The following is a 22,659-nucleotide window of genomic DNA, read 5'->3' as shown; positions in this document are numbered from 1 at the left end:
GGATTTTCTTGATAAACAGGCCAGTGTGAATCACAGGCATATTTCCACTTAAAGCCAGCCATGTAACAAGCGCATGCCTCATGAAGCATTAGTGGGCTAATTTAGAAAGCCATCTAGCCTGGTCTCCTTTAATTACTAAAGTACTTGAGTATTGATGGCAGACGTTCCTCTCTCTGTCCTCAGCTTTGGCACTGCCTTCATAAGATTTTGATGAGGGGGAATGGCAAAGATTGTAGGGATGTAATACTGGTTAATCCTAAAGCCACTTTGCCATTTGGTTTAACAAAAGCATAATGACTCATCCTCACAAACAAACTGTAACATTGCATGTTAATCCACTGCATTTTAAGTACATTTATGCATTCACAATCATTGACCTTAACTTTCTGTTTAGGCTGCTACGCTACAGAAAAGGTGTTTTAAACTCTTGTACATTTCATTGTAAACCTCATAATGTCCAGGCTACTTTCTCATGCTATCAAAAACCATGTTGACCATTAAGCTATAAAGCAAAAGAAGAGAAAAATGATGTACGGTCGCATGTATGGGACAAAATATGTACTTTTTGCTCTCATTACTGCTACCACCCACTTGTAGCTTTCCATGTCCATGCCTCTTTAAAGCTAAGGACGTGCCCAAACCATTAGAGTATGGAGAGAAAAATGACATCTGTCTGTTAGAGAGCCAGAAATAGAACACTAGAGCCGAGACAGAGGCAGGAGCAGTAGAGCATGGCTCCAGGATTTAGATCAGTGAGATTTGCATCATTGGCAGGTCTTTAGGCAGGGCAGGTCTAATCTCATGCAGACAGGCTTAAGAAAGGAAACCCTGACTGTTGTGTCTCTACAGATAGGGATTTCAGTAATTAGCATAGTTAATAAGAGCGGGTGTACAGAGTCATATTCAAAGGTGTCGAGTCAAAGTGGAAGATAACGCAGTAATGAGTAGAAGGCAATACAAGGATGCGCAACTATGTCAAAGTTCACCCCCATATACATCCAAGTCAACATGCATTAACTTGGTTGCAGGAATATACCCTGGAGCCACATTCATGAATTGCTAACACAACAATAGGACTGGGTACCGAACGTTGATACTTTTATGGCACGAAAAAAAATATTATTTATCTTTCTGTGCCAAATTTCGGTTCCAAAAGCGTCTGAGCGCGTAAGCACAAGCTTATCTGTCCTCTCTGCATATTGACAGAGCGGAGCTCCGACCGACCGACCGACTGACACACCCACCCACACCCACACCGAAGTCACAGCGAGTCACGGTTGGTTTCAAGTGTAGTTACAGTTTTTTAAAACTTTACACAGACGTGCGTTTGGTGCGATGTGATATTAATGGCGAGCCGAAAGCGGTCGCGGTGCTGTTGACGTTACACTTCCTCTTACTAGACAAGCAGACACAACGGTGGTTTCTCTTCCCTGATGACTGACTGACAGGCTGAGCTTGTAAGGCAAGGCACTTTTAATAATGTTACTCTGAGTGAGCAGTTTTACCAGAATTTTTTTATTTTGATAACTGTTTTGATTCACAATTAAGGTGGAAAATAAAAATGTTATGTTTAATGTGTTTTTTTGATGTTGAAATGGATTTTAAAACATATGGTATTGAAAAAAAGTATCGTTAGGAACCGGCATCGAAACTGAGGTATCGAAATTGGCACCGGATCGAAAGATTTTGAACGATACCCAGCCCTATACAACAATAGCAATTAGTGAGGGCGAGAAGAGAGATTCACTGATGTTATCAAGGGTTACTGGTGAAGTTAGATCTATCAAAAGAGTAAACAACATTTAAAGATCCCATGGCATGGAAATGTCACTTTATGAGGTTTTTTAACATTAATATGCGTTCCCCCAGCCTGCCTATGGTCCCCCAGGGGCTAGAAATGGCGAAAGGTGTAAACCGAGTCCTGGGTATCCTCCTCTGCCTTTGAGAAAATGAAAGCTCAGATGGGCCAATCTTATGACCTCATAAGGAGCAAGGTTACCTCCCCTTTCTCTGCTTTGCCCGCCCAGAGAATTTGGCCCACCCATGAGAGAGAGACATCTTGGCTTTCAAACGAGCAAAGTGGCAGTTGGTCAATGCCACACCCCCACCCTCCTCACTTTAACAACTATCATGGCAACCATGTCTAGAACAAACTAACTAGCTGGTCAAATTTGACACCCAGCCAAAATGTCTGGGGCTGTATCAGTAGAGTACAACGGCCAGCTGTGTAGGGCCAATTTACTACTTTTAGGGTAGCTTCTTTATTGGTATCTTTTGTCACTATCAGCAGCCATGTTGCTCTGTAACACAGTGTGTACACACACTCACACTGTAACTGCCAATCGACCCAGTTAAAACTTCATCACATTGACGAGGGCAACTCAGTTCTCCATGTCTGCAAAACAAACATGATGACGAAAGATGATGGATAGGCTAGTATGACAGCTAAACATAATCTTCAACATACTGCACTTTTAGTGAATTACAGCTGTCAGCAACCACTGACATTGTTTTCTCAACTAATTTTCAGCAACACTCCCACTTCTCATTCATTATCTACACTGGAACAACAGGAGAAGTTAAGCTAATAGGAGTGCATTCACTCATTGCATTCCCCATTTCAGAGGCTGCCAACATTTCCTAATGACTGCACCCCTTCTAAATTATTGAAAAAGCTTAAGCACCTCACCAGCTACAGAAATGGCTATTAACCTTGGTGTAACGATATTCATATCCAGTTAGAGCTAACTTCGTCCTCCAGTATTCCTTGCGGGGAGGAAATGTAAATGTGTTCCTGCTGAGACAGATGGGGAAGCCGCCCGTCGTTTGAAGTTCCAGCAAAAGGAATCGTTGCAAGCAGAGGGCTCTCCACCCCCATCTGTAAAATATTCAGGACAGAGTCTCATTGAGCCACCTCTCTTCCCAGTGTTACCTTCAAACCATGCTGGGCTTCGACACTGTCGGGTTATTGCTAAGCAGAAAAAAAATTAGCAAACATTTACAAATTCACCACTGTGCAGCGACAGTGAAAAACAGCCTGAGGATTATCTCGCTGTGCAGACAAGAATACAGGAGATTTGATTTATGAGAGAGAGGGCAGGAGAAAAAAAAACACAACATCCCACTCCCACTTTGAGAGCATCCTGAAGTCTAACCATCGGAATATTGTGATGATGTCCTTTGTTGTTGACAAATCATAGCAAATCAAATTCCTCAGCTTAGCTGACATACTGTCAAAGCTGATTTGATTCTATTGTAGAGATACCTGGCTGCCAATCAGTTCAGGCGCTGATACTGTGCTACAGACCAGAGAGAATCCCTGATTATTACTCTTATCACCTGGCCCAAGGGTGAAAAGAGAAGAAAAAAAAAAAGAAAGAAAGAGGAGAGAGAGAGAGACACACACACACACACACACACACACACACACAGGTGAAAGAGAAGCAGGTACAACAGCCAGTAAACGTGAGATTAGAAGTGTTGTAAGAGTTTACTTTTTAAGGGCATGCCACTGCATACACCGATACAAAACACATTTTAAAGTCTTGCCTTTTATGTAGCCTAGGTGAAGTGTGAACCTGGTACAGAGTAGAGAAGCAAAGCAAAGTTGAGAAATACATCTTCAACATCCAACAGTAGGCTATAGCCTATGTGGATATGTGTAGCCTATGTGGATAAGTATTTGTAGGCTAATCATTTATTTCGGCTCCTGTATAAAAACCTGATTATTTCTGTTTAAATGTGACAATTGTTCATTTTAAATGGATAAAGTTAATTTCTAATGTGGGTTATAATGGGTGTGTACAAGAGCTTGATTGTATTTGGGCTAAATTGAACATAAATATAAATGTTCCTTATAATTTCTACTTGCATCTCTTAATGTTAATTCGATCTGTTAACCACCACTTACCTAAATCATACCTCTCAGCAACCTCATTGGGTCACCCTTTGCCTTCAGTTCAGCTTCTACAGTACTGTCATTCACATTCTAAACAGTGATTTGGGGAATTCAGTATTGGGTCATTCTGCAGGAGGAAATTTCCTCAGTTATATGAAAGGTGACCTAAAGAGAAATCTGCTACATATTCCGTCAGGGTTGTAGATTTAAAAGAAGTGCCTAACCCTGGTAAAAATGTGTCTAATGGTTGAATACCTTATTGAGACAAAGACATTTCGAGTGCCTTAAGTCTTTTCCTGTTATCAAAATTTTGTAGTAGTCTTCGCTTCGCACCACCAAGAGGCAGCATCTAAGTTCTTATTCTGTGCATATCTGTGCCATGGCTTTTGCCATTAAAAAAAGCAACAAAATGTGTGATGTGATAACGCTACAAAAAAAAAAAAAAAAAAAGGGTGGTGTTACATTTATTTCAGGAATGTTTCTCTGATTGTCTCACTACTTGTTCCACGAAATGCTTCCAATCCCTGCTGTTGGAGACATTAGAGCTCCACGGTGTTAAAGCTACAGTGCGTAGTTTTCTAAGGAATTCTAAGCAATGACAACACCACTGTTGTTGCATCCACATGACACAAGCCTTCAGTAAATGCGCACCGCCCCCATCCCTTCTCCACACAGTTGCTAGTAGCCAAGGAGGACACGGAGGATTAAAAAAACATGAAGGACTCTTCAGAAGAGGTAATTATCTTCACTCGAGTTTCTGCGCCCAAAAGTCGCCGGACGACACCATTTTCTAAATGTAGCCATACTGAGAAATACAGAGAGTTGTGTGGAGCTGATAGTCTTAATTAGCTTTGTATCAACTCATTTGGCAATGGCTTAAATTTAAAGGACGATCATTAACATAAAAAAAGTTATGCACTAAAGCTTCAATGTGTTCACTCTGTGTGCTTTATTGAATGGCGATGCTTCAGGTGAAAAGTAGAGATTAGGGATGGGCATTCAATTAAATTTTCTTCGTCGATCGACTATCAATTAATCATTCATATTTTTATATTAAAATTCATTATTTATTTAACTTTTTATAAATTAAAAATGCAATGAAAATACAAAAATACAGCGTGTTTTTCCTCGATGAGATCTTAATTACAAGAAGAACAACTTGTGGCAGTTAAACTGGAGGTTATAGATATAGATTATAGATATATATATATACACTTATACACTTTGTTTAGTGGTAGGCTACATCATGTGAGTCGTGGCCGTGTTGTACTTATACACGGCATCTCAGTGTTTGCAGTGAACTAAGTCGTTTAAAAAAATAAAAATAAAAAATCTAAATGTTCCCAGGCCACACTTCGCCGTGTCCTCTTCATGATTACTTTTGAAATCAAAACGGAAACTCGCAGCTAACTGAGTATGGAGTCAAACATTGCCCCCGAGTGGTAAAATGTTTAATTGCTGCTACACTGTGAAATTAATTTAATTGCTTCAAGACTCACACTACGCAACGCAACCAGTATTAGTTTAATCGATAACAAATTAACGTCAAACGAAATTCTTAATCAATTATCGATCGTCGAAAATCAGGCCCATCCCTAGCATTGATTACAACTTTCTAGGCCGATTCTGATTTCCAATTTTTCATTTGAGTTTGACCTGCCAATCCAAATTTAGCCAATTCCGATATATTTTTTCTAACCACTTTACAGCACACGCAAATATTTATTTTCTATCTTTTCTTTAATAGAACATTTTACATAGAACATTTTTTGAACAGATAATCAATCGCTATTAAATAGAACTATATAAATTACTCCTGGTGTGGGAAATTCACACACATCTAAAGTGCAATGTTAAGGAAGAACCATTTCCTTCTTTTGACATCCAATATCCAACTAAAAAAATGTGATATATTTAACCAACTAAACTTCTGTATGAAAACTGGTAATGGCAATAAAATAATATATAAATAACAAATAAAAAAATAAATATAGCCTTGCAGTATAAAGATATTTACACACACACACACACACACACAAATTTCTGTTTCTTCTCTCATCTGCCACATGTTCAGCCAGGCTAAACAAGCGCTCACTGTTTGAACGTCAACAGTAACGTTACCTGAAAACAGCATGTAGTTCCTTTTTTAGCAAGTTTGCTTTATTTGTCATTGTGCATTTAACAATACCATTGATGTCAACGAGCTTATCATCTAACAAATAATAAATAATAGCAAATAGACGGTACCCTAGGGTTTTACACACAGTTTAGCAACAAAACTAAACACTGGGGGAAGATTACTACGTTAATGTTTTCTTTTGAGCGGTATGCATCCCGACTGACCTGGAAAGCATTTTAAACAGTAACGTTAATACAGCGTATCGGGGGACTACTAATGTCTCCTGCAGCTGGGCGTCTGAGGCACAGGGGCCGCAGCGTTCGCCAACGTTAGCTTCTTGTCTCATCTGGGGTCTGATAAACAGTAAATTCATCAAATTCAGTGTGCCCAACGCTATTTTCCGATAAACTGTAGCCGTCATATTTCACGGGACCCGCGTGAGTGCGGTTTTCGTGTTCCAGTTGTTCAGCCTCAGAGGGGAGAGAGAGAGCGGCTGACCGTTCGCCTGAGATCAGTAGAGCAGTGTATAATTACAAGTTTATGACATTTCATAAACAGCTGTAGCGGTGCGCCGCTGCTACGTGCATATAGCAGAAACCCTGCATGTGCACGTGTGATGCTGATGTTGCGCGATGTTAATCACGCGGCACCAGAGTGCATTTGACCGGCATAAAATCGGCCGGTCACGGCCGACCACATGAAAATCAGCCAATTCCGGTCACTAGCCGGTCAATCGGTGCATCTCTAGTGAAAAGCTAATAGCCATTTCCACTGCATGGTACGGCTTGGATTTACGTAACTCAACTCGCTCTGTTTTGGTTCTGTTTTGTGTTGGTTATGATTAGTCTGGTATTAGTATTGGTAGTATTGGTATTAGTCTGATAATCTGGTATTGTTTTGGTACCACCTAGGTTGAGTTTCCAAGCGACATGATGCCGATACTTAAAGGTGGAGTTAAAACCCTGCAGACCACTGATTGGTCAGAGAACAGTCATCTGCGCAAAACGGGACATCCTGCACAAACTCGCCATTTAGATCAGTTAGAAGACAGTCGATAACTAAACAATGATTATTGTGTTAATTATATGTCATATCACACGACATATGCATTCAACATATGCAATTAAGATTTAAAAAAAGTGACAGCCCACAAAACAAAATACGCTACTACTAATACTACTAGTAAATAAATAAATGGCTGAGTCTAGAACTACTGCCATAGACTAAGCCATACAGCACGCTGTACAATTGACAAGTGCAGACATTGTTGCCGATGAAAGGATCTAGCAAGTTTGAAGATGATGTCATGGCAGTAAAACACGCCGTTAGCCCACTGCCATGACGATCAGCTGAGAATCCCGACTCCACTGAGTCCTCGGTGGATAACGAAATAGAGAAGCTGGTACCCAAAGTGGGTTGAGTCGAGCCGAACTATGCAGTGGAAATGACACGTATGTTTTTGGTATTTCCTGTTCTTGTTGGAACACATTTTTTGGTATAGTTAACAATATACATCATCAATCTGTTTCATTTGGACTTAAAAGTAGCCAAGTCCTGTTAAATAGCTTAAGTATTATCTCAGCTGTGATGTTTCCTTGTAAATCTCTTTAGGTTTTTGTAATTTGTTCCCAAGAAATACATAAAAAAAACTGTGGTTCTGGGAGGTTCCTACGAGCACTTGTCATGATTTTCTGATATTTTAAAATTTGATTAATGGTCAGAATCACTGAAAAATGAATAACAAAAATAATCAGTAAAAGCTCTAGGCTGCATCCTGATGACCATGTTTACTCTAGCCTCATTGCTCAGAATATCCAATGCTGATCTTGAGAATCCAGATGAAAAAATATTTAAATTCATAGGTATTCACAATATAAAGCACATGACATTTTAAATCCTGGGTTTAATGTAAACCACTGTGCTCCAGGCACACCAGCTGTCATAAACTCCATATGCCACTCAATTAAAAAATTGTTTCAAGTGTCAAGGCTCCATCAGTACCAAAATATATCAAGGTAGCAAAAGCAGGCGTGTAAAAATAAATATGACATGAGATTGAACTGTCCTGCTGTGCCAAACAGAGTGTGCCTACTTGACTGGACCAATGTTTACAGCAAAAACAAGTTCTGGCTCTGTCCTTTCAGTCAGGACATCTGCACAGTGCTGCATAGTGTTACAAACATTTAAACAGGCACAGTGCCAATAAAGACCAGATCTCTGATGCTGACCAAGGGGGTAAGTCTCTCTCCACAACCCGTAGCTCCTATGGCGCCATTGCCATTGATGCTAACAAGCCATCACCCGCCATCACCCGCCATTAGCATTCCATTAGCATTCCATTGACTGCCATTCATTTTGACAGCGAATAACTTTACATCTGAAGCATTTAATGACTTTATTTGTACATAGTTTATTTCTAAAGAAACAGGACAATGTATAAAAGGCTCCATTACCTTGTACCTCACGTTATGACTCCGTAGCAGACTTTTTGACATTTTTGTAAAAATAGGCTAACGATTGTGTCATAACCATGCAACTTACTGTCGCATAGTAGAGGAATTACCATATAGTACAGGAGAAGCTCGCAGGCAGGTTTGACTTACATTACCTGTTTAAGTTTAATTACTAATGTTAACTAGCATTTTAGTTAGCAATAATTAGCCTGTGCCTATGTTATCTCCTTACATATACCTACGCTCTCCGTCTCTGCATGATTGGGAATGATTGAGATTTCTCTTGGCACAGCTACCAGAAGACTTCCAACTTTCAGACAGGTTGCTCATGTAATATACGTCTTCCAGAAAAACGAAAAAGTGCTTCTAATATCCTTCACTGGTCTCCGTCCAGAGCAACGGGATCTGTTGGTCCATTCTTATATACTGTCTACAATGCTGACTGAGAAGAAAATTATCAAACAGAGGCACCGCTTGTAGCAGAACATGCAGATATATTCGTTCGCTTCCCCCGAACCTGTGAATTTTCTTGGGCTTTATTTCTGATCCCTTTTTTCGTGGCTTTGGCAGCATTTTGTTGTCAAAGCTTTGTTTGTGAAATGGATGACAATGTAACTAATCATTTGCCATTTGTACATAGACCAAACCTAATCTGATAAATTCTGCAAGCTGTGGAGCAAACAGACACTGGAGGATCAAAGTGCAATAGTTAACCTTTTCACTGTGGTCTTATCTGATATGGCAGTGAGCTATGTCCCGGTGACAGTATTCAGATGTATCTCCCTAAGTTGGCTTTATAACTATGCATGTGCTCCCACAGCCCATACTAAAAAATAAAAGAAATACATATGATGTAAAGACTAAAAATGTGCCAATTAAATAACTAATACTCTGTTATTGCGCGCGCGCACACACACACACACACACACACGCACACACGCACACACGCACACACCAGGTCAATGTCGAGAGTGACAGATAAATGCTGTACTTAGAATTTTGTAACAGACATTAGTGAGGAGTTTAGTGACGTTTTCCTCAGAAAAACTCCCGTCGAATAACTAATTTGAATAGAAAATAAAATAACTAATTTTGAATGACAGTCTTTACATTATAAGACCTGCATGATTACAATTATTACATTACAGCCCTATAGGACGCCGTGTCCTTAACGTTACATCATCAGCGGACTGTCACACTGTTCAACTTTGATCTGTCAGACCCATGGTCAAAGCTCTCTCTGGTCAGACATGCTAACCTGCTAGCCGCGTAGCTCCACTAACAGCTTCCTGAGACGATGGCGTCGGACATACGGCAGCAGAACCCACCCGTGCGAGGTGAAAACCGCATTGTCAGTAATGTAAGCGGTAAAAGTACCTTGAGTTTGTCCAGAAGTATGTGCTTTGAGGTTGCTGTCCTCAGTCCTCTTGCTGCAGCCTGGGATGCCATGGATGTCGCCATGTTGACAGGAAGACCAAAGAGAGATGTGACGTCGGGAGCATGTGCGAGTTAGCACAGAGCCGTTCATAGGTCAACTGGCAGACATGGGCGGAGCTTGAAAAGGAGGCACGGCGAACATGCACTGCTTGATTTGTACTTCTGCTTAAGATTTACGCCGTTGCCACGTAGCTACGTAGGTACATGGTCCGTTGATATACGAAAACCAGGGGAAACACTTTGTTTCTCTCACTCTAGAGTCACTACTCGCTCCGAAGCTAGTCGCTATCACTCTCTCACTTTCTCCCTCGCTCTATCACCCCCCCCCCCACACACACACACACACACACACACCATGCACAAGTATAAACATAGCCAGTACTTACGTAGGCTACGGCGAAAGCTCTGCGTGGAGCCTCCGCAGAAAAGTCCCAAATTAAAGTGCACGTTCCGTACAGTGCATGTACAATCATATTTACGAGCTATACAGTAGGCTACAGTTGAAGTGTACAGTAGTAGTGAAGTTTGACATTTAAAGTTGTCATGGCATGCATATTCCAATGAATATTAATAGGCATTTGTTGTAGCCAATTTAGACGTGTATGGTGGTAGGTTCGTGTGAATGGTTTTGATCACTACGTCACCGGCGCACCTGTGTGTATGTGTGCTAATTAATTACCACAACCATGAGGTTAGAAACAGAAGCACAGGTGAGCGGGGGATTAGGGAATTAGGATCTGGGAACTTTAGCTGTGTGTGAGTGATGTTTTAGATCTAGTTTGCTCATTTTTAATCTTTCATTCGGCACAGTGAGTTTTTTGTAGGTGTTTTTAAATGCATTCATAAAACGAAGTGTTAAACTCAAGACGACGGCGGACCTCATCATTTGCCCCAGCAAGCGTTGGAAATGCCTTCAAATTCCCTCCAGTTCTTGTTGTCAGATTGCCACTACAGCCTAAAATCCCGGCTGCAATGCAATGACATCTAAAACCCTCAAAGATTCACAATATGGTCCACATCTACGTCTTTATTTGCAGTTACAAAAGTCTGTTATTCTTTGAATGTTACATGTTTTGTTTATATTTCATAAGAAAAAAAGTTTGATTTTCACCCAGATAAAAAAAAAATTCTCACCTGCAAGCTTGTAGGCTATAGCCACCACTGAGGATGTCAAGGTCATGTCTTAACCCATGTGTTTGTTTTTGCTTTTTACAACATTTAAATTTTTTTTTCTACACATGTCCAGCGCTTATTTCTACGTCCCATATTTTCTGATATAAAACAAAAATAGAAAACGGGTCAATGTGACCCGATGTACAAATAACACTGCTGGATTTAATCTTCACAACAACGTGGATGATATGGAGTGAAGAAATGTGCGTGAGACATCAATACTTGAAAATATTAAGAGTAATCGTTATTCCCACATTTACTTTCTTTAGTCTGACTTAAGTTCACCACCTCACCATCTGCGTAGCCAATTCCCATTGTCTCCAAAATGTGCGTGCGCATTAGTCAGAGTTTGCGTGGAGGACCGCACATTCTCCCGTCGAGTTTGTTTTTTTATAAATCACAACCTTTGCGTGGGAAGTGGCGTACGCACATTTTCAGCCCCGTTTTGTGCGTGCGCCACGTTTATAAATGAGACCCCTGATCATTATCCACATAAGTCTTTAAAGCCTGGTTCTAATATTTTCTTAGAGTCAACATTCTTAAATTGGACTGTTTTAGACCAAAAACACAAACATAAATCAAAGGATTTTTTTATTTCATCTGTCACTCTCGACATTGACCTGTTATGTAGGTATAGCCCTATGTGTGTGTATGTGTGTGTGTGTGTGTGTGTGTGTGTGTGTGTCAGGTGTTTATACTGTATTTCTGTCTGTCTGTCTTGACAGATTTTGTCACCGCAATAGCGTCACAGCCGTGCAAGATGCAGTCACAAAACTTTACAGCTGTGTATATGAGATAAGCAAGGACGCCGGCAGGAGGAAGTGGGGAAGAGACCATTGATTAAATAACCCACGATGAATTGAAAACAGTTATTCATTCGTTATTTCAATAATTTATTTCACTGATTTGACAGTGAAGTCTGCAAATTTTTTTCTGGGTGGAAAAATACGAATTTCTGATTGGGGTTTTTGGTAATTTGGGAAAACTGACCCTTTAAGTTGTCTATTTGTCTTCGTAGCTACTTAACTCTGTAAAACCGTCCGAATAAATCCTTATTTGTCAATAGGATATAATCAAATTGCTCATTTCAATCATGTGATCGACACAAACTGAGTATATACTAAAAGCCAACATTGATTTTGAATGTCTGAGCCACTCCAGCTCCATCACTGTGTGACCTTGTGAGCGGGACAAACAATCGCTGAGAGGTATTGGTAGGGAGTTGAGTTGGAGAGCGTGGGACGTGTGAGCCGATCTTGTCTGAATAGCTAAATAGCCCACTCACGCAGCCCTCCAGAGCCCTCATTACATGCCGCATCTTGAAAGGGCAGAGAGGGCAAACCGATCATAAAGAGCAGTGATTATGACAGAGAGAGAGAGAGAGGGATGAGATACTCACTAATAAACCATCAGTGTCAGCAGGCTCGGGAGGACAAGACAGAGGGGACGGGATGATGAAGAATAGCTACAACCAAGATATCTTTTTGTAAGCCCACGTTATGGTCACAAAACTAAATTTACATTGTAAAACCTTGACAAACTTTTAAAATGTGTAAATGTAAACCACTTTAATGTCTACTGGGAGGAAATCTATCTCATGTTTATTTGATATTTTTGCTCTTAACCCCTTCTTTTGGGTGAGAGCTTTTGATAGCCAGTGATCCATATTTCAGACACTGAAATATTCCTTGACGGTTAAAAGCACAAATGAAGTGAAAAGTGCTGCACTGGCATAATATTTCAGTATGTCAACAAATCCTTCCGAATGTATGAAACAGCTGCCATGTCTCTTTGTGTCAGTGAAGAGTGGCGCTCAACATACATAAGTCTAAAAATTCACTAAGAGCCAAAGAAAAGCAGAACGATTCACTTGAACATTTTCGGGCTTATGTTTTTTTTTTTCTTTGTCTCACCAGGGACATTTTCTCCTCTCAAGGGAGTTGATATTCAGACAGGACCGTCAGAATATCAGTGGCCCTTACTAATGCAATTCAGCTTTTCTCATTTCAGATGTTCTCCTGTCTCGCAGAACAAAAACTGTGTTTTGTCTGCAGTGATCGCAAAATGTTTTATTCAAAGCAACTAGTGCTGCTTTTACAAACCATCTTAAATTTGTGACACATGTTTATTTTAATGGGCACTTAACAAAGAAGCTAATATTTCAGAATCAGAATAATCTTTATTGGCCCAGTATGAGTACACATACAAGGAATTTGGCTATTTGAGTTTATTTTTTATTTTTTACATTGCTCTCATGAACTTACATCCCAGAAACCTGGAGGGTTCCACAGCAGACACAGTGTTGTTGAGTATGGTGATGGGGGTAGCTCCAGATTGTTATGACCGCACCAGAGGGCCAGCTGTTTGACCTCCTGTCTGTATGCAGACTCGTCATTGTCCCAGATGAAGCCAATGACCGTTGTGTCGTCTGCAAATGTCAGGAGTTTAACAGACTTGTCTCTAGAGGTGCAATCCTTAGTGCAGAGAGAGAAGAGCATATTTTTCCTATATCTTTGTATTATCTCATCCCAAAAAAGTCATAATTGCTACTACAGATGTATATTCATTTTCAGAATTAGTAAAATGTGGAAATCAAAACATTATAAAAACCATAATACTGAGCAAAACACACCACTGGAACAGCAGGGTATTTAGCCCTTGTACTTGCTTTAAGAGTTTAATTAAAACTAGGGCCAGGGGCGATTATAGGATCAGAGCTTTAGGGGGGCTCAGCCCCTTATGAGAATGTGACACGGATACAAGGCCTTGCAAAAGTGTTAACCCTCCCCCCCCTTGCTAATTCAATAATTTCACAGGATAACAATGAATATATGTATTTATTATTATAACAGAGGATAAATGCAAAATATTGAACAAATGAAAAAACTACGAAAGTCCCTTTATGAACTACCACAATCGAACAAAATGATAATGAGGTGTAAACAATAAATAAATAAATAAAACTTTCCTTGACTGGGTTACAGGTGCATAGCATTGGCGACAGCGACACAGGATATTAAACCGGTTTCTTTGAACCTGTAGTTGTTTGCCCTGTTTTGTCACTGAGAAGTTCGCAAACTCTTGCAAACTAACTTGAAGCACTAAAATTGATATATGAGCCCCCCTACAAAGGGTCTAAAATTGCCACTGACTATGGCTGTCAACGTTAACGCGTAAAAAAAAAAATGAATGCCTTATCATTTTTTAGCACAAAGTAATCATTTTATCAAGTTTGACCCTAGTCTATATCCTTGGCATTCCACTTGCTCCGGTGCTGCAGGAAATTCCACCGGGTGCATGTATTTTCCTCAGATCAGATCTCTGCAGGATAATTAGAGACAGCTAGCTAGACTATCTTTCCAATCTGGGTTATCTGTTGCATGACTATATTTGCAGCTGCTCGATGCGAGCTTAGCGTCGCCCATGACGATTGTGATTGGTTTAAAGAAATGCCAATAAACCAGAGCACGTTTTTCTCCCAATCCCGGAATGCTGTGTGGACTAGCCAGTCCCTCCGCCGCTCCAGTGTGTGGATGGTCTAGCAAAGCGAGACTAGTTTGACCCCACCCTCTTCCCGGTATCAGTTTGTCACGCATTTATTTATTTCAACACTGCACGTTTACAAGTAAATCCTAGCATTTTAAATTTGCGATTAATCCTGATAAATCACAGCCCATGACTGTGATTAACTTGAATAAGTGTTTTCATCGATTGACAGCACTAATTAAAACACACTAAACACCAGACTTAAATCCTAAAGATGTTGTGAGTATGTATCAAGCCATTGCCATTTTCAAATGACAGAATTTGGTCTTTGTGTAACTGAACTTTCTATGACACTGAATAAGGTTTAATTCATACAATGCTGAACATGTTTTGCCAACATGCATTCCCCTCCTCAGATCTATTCCCATGAATGTCTACAAACATATGACTCAGGTGAGATATTCATCAGTAGAGTTATGAAAGAAACACAGCTGGATTAACACAAGCACTTTGTGTACAGCTATCACGCAATACACAATGTGAATGTACAAGAAAAACAAATGCATGGAATTCAAGTAATATGTGCAGTACAATATTTAAGTTTTTAGTATTGTAATACAAGAGACTAAAGCCCCTTTCACACATTCACCGCAAACCTGAAATTATCTAGATGTAACCAGTAGGTTAAGTAGCTTGTCACTTGAGACATCACGTGAGACACACGGAAATAAATGCCCGTCTGGTAAGCTCCGACTTTCCCTTTGTCTGCTGTTGTCGCTGCCTGATGTGCCTTGTGTGCTGTTCTGATTTATGCCCTGTGGTTTGCGGGTTCGCTGGAGGAGATAGCAAGGTACTTTTACTTTGTTTGTCACTCTTATTGTGTGTTTTTGCCATGTCAGGATAGACATTGACTTTTTCTTTTTTTCTCTGTTCGTGCAGAGCACAGCGCCGCTGCTGTTTTGCCTAGTTTGACTTTACTTACTTAGCTTACCTGTTTTATTAATCTTAACTTTTCTGTATCTTTTTTACGAGCGGGTTTTATGTTTGTATTGAGGGGAGTTCATTTCGTTTGGCTATTGTATATTAGGTTGAGTAACTTTTAATCTGGCCTGAGATTTTAGAAATCTAGTGGTTGCTCAAGTTATTTGTAGAGGTGGTGACGTATAACTGGCGCATTTTATTAGTAACATTGCATGGTTTTAATGAGATTTAATGTGATTTGGGTTTATTTTTTATATTTTGCATGTTGTGTTTATTTGTAGTCCTTGCTTCTTTGTTATATGATCCACCCACAATAACCATTTTGACCACTTAAACAGTTTTCACTTCAATAGTCTTTATCTGAATGTTGCAATGTTTGTGTTGCATTAGTTTTGTTTTTAGCCTACTTTTTACAGTTATATTTAAATGAACATTGTCTTTGGGTTCATAATAAATTATTTCAAGTTGCCCAAACCAACCTCGTCTCTAATCATTTATGTGGGCTTGCCTGTGTCGTGGGAGTCCCCAGATTGGTACCAACTGATATCAAATTACATTTTTAACTATTTGGGTGAAAGTCCCAAGGTGGCATTGTCGACTGTTGAATTGCTAAATTTTGGGCTAAGCCCTCTATTGGGCCTGGTTACATAGACATTACCCGGAAAACTATATGTGAGAATGCAAATTTCCAAATCAGTCGGGTCGGACATCGAATGCTGTTTACCCTGCCAGGTCCCTCATACAAAGTGTGTGTAAGGTCCGATTGAGCTGAAGTGTGAATAGAGCAGCTCATTGTGCGGAGAATTGACGGTGAGCGAGTGGGCGTGTTGTTGACGCTGCTCGCGCGAAAGTAGAAAGAAAAAAACAAACATCCGAGGGTAAGGAAGAAGGGTAACTTACACAAAAAGGTCTAACTGGAGGGACAACGAGATTTGGGAACTTCTGCCGGACGGGCCGACAGCGAAATCGTCAAACTAATAGAGACTTTTTATGACGTTTATGACCAAATTTCGAACAGGTTCTGTGACCGTGGTGTAATCTGCGTCATGTCCTGCATCCTGCACGCTCTAGGCACAACCCCTCGCTTAAACCAAACAAAGTATTTCCAGTAAGTGAAAACGCATCTGACACGGACAATCTCCCTGTTTTGTGCTACATGTGTAAAAGGGAAACTCCGGATTCTTCTGGTATTGTCCAGAGTTCATATGAGAGAACGGCTTCAGACTAAAATGGATGTATCATTGATATACTGCATGTTTAATTTCAGCCAGCAAACACAAATGATAAGTTAGAATGTCTACATTTTGATCACCCCTTCTGGTTATTTTCTCTGGTTCTACACTCTTAGTGGCCCTGCCCCCAACCCCCTCCCCCTGAGAATAGTGAGCAACTCATTTGAGGTTTCCCTCAATAAGCTATCATTGGTTTCCACTGAGCTGCAACTGCAAGCTATCACAGTACCAGAGACAAAAAGCCAAAGCTTCCAACAGGCAGTGTGGTCAGCTCTGACCCCTCCCTTAAACTTAAATAGCAGTGGTGCTATGTAACAACCCACTGGGCTCACAGCTAGGGGCTGCACCCTAAGCTTGCCCAGAATCTGGACCACACGTCTCTGTCGATCTCTGTTTATCCGCCACCCCCCTCTCTTTTTCTTTTCTGTCTCAAGTCTCTCTCTGTTTCCACCCGCTGTGCTACTTCCACTGCTTGCCCTCTGTTGTTCTCCCTGTCTCTTTGTTTCTACTCTTCCTGCCTCTTCCTCTCTGTGCGTTTTCTTCACTCTGACCTGCCTGTTAACCACATTTCCCAGATGCGGGTTCAAAAATGAATTCAGCACAGTCCTGCTGACTGCAGGGCCCTCTTCAAAAGTCAATGGGACAATGACAGCAAGGCTCTGCCCATCTCATTAACGTAGACGACTGGCTGGACAGCATAGCAGATCACCAGAGAGAGAAAGAGGAATCCACAAGCATCCAGAAGGTCTTTCTTCTCCGTCTGCCTCACTCACTCTCTCTTTCTCTCTCTTTCGCTCTCTCTCTCTCTCTCTCACACACACACACACACACACACACACACACACACACACACACACACACACACACACACACACACACACACACACACACACACACACACACAATCTGGACTCTTTAACGACCTTTTCTGACTGACTGACTGAATGCTGATAGGTACATTTCATTTTATTCAAGCTGCCCTCGCAATCCATCTCTCAGCCTTTAAGGAAAGCAGACATGGCCAAGCACCAACTTACTAGGTTTGACCTCTGTGAATATATGTATATGATGCACTGAGGCCAAAAGTATAGGCAGTGCATATAAGAGCATACAAGTTTGAAAGTAGCTATTCAGCTTTGTGACAGTGCTGTGATTCTACTTAAACTTTGTTTTATGATATGTTTACATATAGATTTATGCGGCATTAGCTAGCCAGAGAACAGTTTTGTTTTCTATCCGACGGAATACCAAATGAGTGAGAGGGATGGGGAATTAATGCACTTAACTGCTGAGTCAACAAGCAAGGAATCTAGCAGCTTAGTCACAGACAGCAAGCAGACTGCCTGACAGGGAAATTAAAATAGGCAAGAAAGACGCTGCAAAGACGTGAGAGTGACGGAGATCGGACGAAGAGAGAAAGTAAAAAGAGATGGGCAGAGGAGGGGACGGTCATTGCCACTCTGTGCTCAGCACATCTTTTGATATGACAGACGGCAAACATAATTAGTCATCATTTTTATTGCGCTAACCCTTAGAGTTCACAATGTCACCGCTATGCATATGTATGAGCCGGAGCTCTTCCTTTCATCCTCCCATTTGCTTCCAAAGAGTTTGGACAGATTATGACCCAGTAAACAGTTTTCACTCCAGAAAAAGAGCAGGGCAGACTTTCTCCCGGTGCTGACTGACAGACCTCAGCATCACCTACAACAACTTTCACTTTTCGACCATAAAATCCATAACAGCCCAAGAACATAAGATTGTCGAAGCTTGGCTTGTGTCTGCTCTGAATGTCAGTGCTGGAAAGTGAATCAATACAGCGACAGGAGCTGCCACATCTTAGCTATCTCTCTCCCCCAGATGTCTGTCAGCCCCACTCAGCTGGAGACCCTCCATTAATGTGCCGTGGAATAACATAGTCAGTGGGTCTCCATGCTTGGAGACAGATGCATCAAACAGAGCTTGTGAAGTGTTGGGCTCTACGAGTGTGTGAGGTTTCTGCAGGTTTTGCAGCAGATACCTCGATGGAAATAACCAGCACAGATCAAAGCAGCGGAGACATAATATCATGATATAACATGAGAGAAGCATTGGAGGCGACTGATCTGTTAATCATGTATGCATGTGAGGGAATGCATTGAGGTAAGTTGGTGGGCTTCTAGACATCTAGAGAGAGAAATTATGCATATCATGTTTATAAAGGGAGGGGGTTATGTAGGATGTTTTTGTATTCCCAAATTGGAAAAGGAATGCTGACAAATTCTCAACTTCAACAGCATGAAGAGGTGACATCTGAAATGCTGGCTTCAATAGACGGCCCTGTTTTATTCTAGGCTTCAGTATCACACACAGCATGGCTCACTGCACTGGGGAGCCTGCAATGCATACCCCCAAAAAAACAAACACTGCATCTGACAAACACACACAAACACGCACGGACACCCATGAACGTGCATAGCCCCCCCCACACACACACACAAACAGTCATAGACAAAGCCGCAAGGCCAGCAGAGGCAGGGAAAGTGCTTAGATGTGCATATGAGAAGAGGAGCCAGATTCCTTCACAAGTCTCTCGACCCAGTCACCAAAGGGGGCTTTAAAACTTTTAGCTTCTCCTCTCCTGCCTTTCATTCCCCTTGCAAACCTCCAGCATACAGTATATCTGCACCCTCCTTCCCTGTGACCTTGAAGAAGCAGCAGGGTGCCTCTCATCCCTTTCTCTCTGAAGGCAATATCTTTACATTGACAAGATGGTGCAGAGACAGACATAGCTGTATTGGCTAGCCTCTGAACTCATGGAACATAAAGTAAACACATGAATCTCCAGGCAGGCTATGATGCATGCTCACCATCCCAGGTCAAGCATGAAAAATGCATGCAGGTGGGATGGTCGGAAATGTCAATAGGAGAAATCAAAGCAATCAGGATGGTGCTGAAGGGGATGCTGGTGTGATAAATCATGTTGTCCCTGACAGATGTCACAGAGGTGGTAAAAGGAGGGGTGTGGGGCAGGGAAGGTGGGAAGAAGCGTGCGCATGGCAAAGTGGAGTGTGCTCAACTATATGCCTTAGGGAATGGCTCGAAGACACACTTTATTCAAAGGTGCCATTCAGTGTGACTCTTAATGCAAAGTCATTTGTGACACAGTGACCTTTGCAGGGTGCCCGCTCTCGCTGTGGGTTATTTCTTTGATTTAAGCCTTGTGTTACTGCCTCTCTCTCTTGGGAAATGATGACGGATACACTCATGGGCTCGAGATTAGCTCAATAGGACATTATTGCCTACATCAGAAAAACTGCTACACAGCAAGATCATTGATGGATGATAGTTCCTAAAATGGTTTTCCGGGCAAAATGATATCCAAATGCATTTTTTAGTAGTGAAAATGTTTTCTGTTGTTGCTGTTTCTGCACAATGACACATGATGATTAAAGTTCTTGGTTTTCATCTCTCAATATAGCTGGAAATAGCAATTGGTTGTTTACCATAATGCCATTTCCCATTGCCAACTAAAGTATTACTTAAATAATGCAATGACCCCAAGCAGATGTGAATGTCATCTCAATGGCTAATACCTACAGTTCAAACTCCCAAGGCAGCCAGCCAGCCCCTCCACCTTAAAGGCTGATGAATAACTAAGGCACAGTAACACTCTCCATGTGGATGAGGGGGAAAAAAGGAGGGAGTTATCTGAGGCTCCATTAACCTTGTTTGTGTAGAGGCACCTCCACTATGCTAAGCCCACATCGCGTGGGGAACCTTAGGGGACCCTCTACTAATTAACCTTGTGGAGACACCCTCAGTAGAGGGAGGCTGGGGCCGGAATAATAAGGAGGCCTTTGCCAGGCCATTAGCAGGGAGATTAACACATCCAACTTTCAAGTAGCTTTTTGACACAAAACCAATATTTGTCTGCACTGGCTTGGTCCAGGGTGTGACACAGCTGAATTCTAAGTGACACGTGTGTTTCAGCCTCCCACACAGCTTAGCCATCACACAGCCTTTTTCTTGGCAGCTCTGATGTGAGAAGGTATGGCGTTTATATGAACATCTGTAAATAGAACATGCATTATATAGATGTATGGAATATCGTTGAACAGATCATTCTGTAACACATTTCTTTTATAGTAGACTGTGAGTCAAGGGGAGACTGCAGAGCATTGCTGTGCTCTTTGTTGCCAAAGGTGCACATTTGGTGTATCAAGTCACAGGTGCATGGAGCTCATTTCAGCATTCACTGATAAAGGCAGGAAAAGTCTTTCATCGATTGCACTCCAACATAGAAGGCATCAGCCTTTTTACCCAAAATAAATGAATTCATCTTTCACTAGCCTAATTTGCACATATTCCAACATGGTACTGTGTAAATAGTATTTCTCAAGTAGATACATCTCTTTGATGTAAATCTCCATGTTGTTATTGGTGAACAGCGTCCTCTTAAACTCTGGGTCATGGTCCACTTTCCAGTTGCAGCTCATGTGTACATATTCAACTAAGCATAGACTATGTAGAGATGTTTGGGGTGGAAAGGACTCTAGAATTTGAACTTTGGCAAATTATCATGCTCTTGAATAGTAACTATTCACTTTACAGAGCAAAGACATACCTGTAAAATTAATGAAAAATGAAAACGAATACAGGAAAAGGAGACTAAATATATCCCTCGAAGATTTGAAAACTGTCAGCATAAACACACATGCCTGCATGCAGGTGGAAGTTAAGATCTTTGACTGGTTTTTATCTCAGATTGCTTGACATGCTGGGATTTGTGCCAACAGTAGTGTTATAAAAAATGCATACAAAGGTGAATGTGTGTCTCTCTCTCACAAGGTTTTTTATCAGGACATGCCATCATATATAGCTTGTTCTTTGCATGATCTGATTCAGCCTTTATCTTTTTCTTTATGTTCCCTCCCTACAGTGTGTTTTACACTTTATCTGCAAAACACACCTGCACAATGTTTGGGTGGTTGCCACATCCCGAGCTTGCTTTCCTTTGCTAAACTTTCCAGCAGAATAAGGAAGTTTTTCACTTCTACCCAAGAGAAAATCCACAGAAATCTGAAAAATCCAAGACAGCACTTTGAGACTTCAAAAGAAAAAGACACAATGCATTTGAATATATTTTATAACTCTCCCTTGCCATTTCTTATTCAACCTCCACCCACAAGGAAAGAGATGTCATATCTGACTGGCTGTTAGTGTTCCACTTCAATAGGAGAACAGAGGAGGTGGTCAAGGTTGAAAGTGTAAGAATTATCACCTCTTAACCCCTCATTGATTTGGACGTATTTTATTGTGTCATGCAGCATTGTGAATTCCTAAAGAAATGGTGTCGGAGAGACTTTGTACGGTGGAGCCGGGCGACAGCATGGTGCGTGCTCAGAGACCTTCTGGGCTTCATGCATAATGCTCTTTGTGTTTCTTGGGAAGGATGGACGAGTGACAGGGGGGACTGAGTCCCTTCCAGAATCTCAAATGGATTACGCTCACTTTCTCCCTTTTCTCGCCTTGCTCTCACTCGCTCTCTCTTTTATGCTTTTTTGCTGGAAACAGCCAACATCATTGATGTGGCCTTTTCCTGTGTGTGGCATAAGAACAAAGGAACTGCGCTTCCTTAGCATGCTATTGCCGTCTCTTTCTCACACTGCTTTTCTGTTTCTCCTCCTCTTTCTCTCCAATCTGTTCTCCTACCTAGCTTTTATCTCTCAGTTGTATGATTTATATTATAAGAATGCCTGACCTGTGCTCTCAATGTCACTTCAAAAGAGAGATTCATGTTGATTATCTCCATCTCTACAGTGACAGTGATAAGAAAAGATTTGAAATGGGCCAATTAAGTGTGGCTGTTTGGTTTATAATGCCACTTATTTCTTTTGT

General features: G+C 41.1%; 1 protein-coding gene across 2 annotated transcripts in view; it reads right to left on the bottom strand.

Moving 5' to 3' along the window:
* suclg2 (succinate-CoA ligase GDP-forming subunit beta) overlaps positions 1-10,456 on the bottom strand; it is a 125,646-nt gene extending 115,190 nt beyond the window's left edge. The window contains exon 1 of one of the 2 annotated variants that reach the window (XM_039797739.1): positions 10,294-10,456. In XM_039797739.1, the coding sequence (XP_039653673.1) occupies positions 10,294-10,380 (87 nt within the window). In that variant the 5' untranslated portion in view covers positions 10,381-10,456. Of the gene's footprint in view, positions 1-9,847; positions 9,985-10,293 lie in introns of those variants that run through there. The other variant, XM_039797740.1, reaches the window with a different exon arrangement.
* Positions 10,457-22,659: the final 12,203 nt, after the last annotated feature.

Source organism: Perca fluviatilis, chromosome 4 (genome assembly GCF_010015445.1).
Source record: "Perca fluviatilis chromosome 4, GENO_Pfluv_1.0, whole genome shotgun sequence".
In the NCBI taxonomy this organism is placed as follows: Eukaryota; Metazoa; Chordata; class Actinopteri; order Perciformes; family Percidae; genus Perca; species Perca fluviatilis.
The sequence above is the reverse complement of the archived record's forward strand: the minus strand, read 5'-3'. Positions and strand labels throughout refer to the sequence as shown.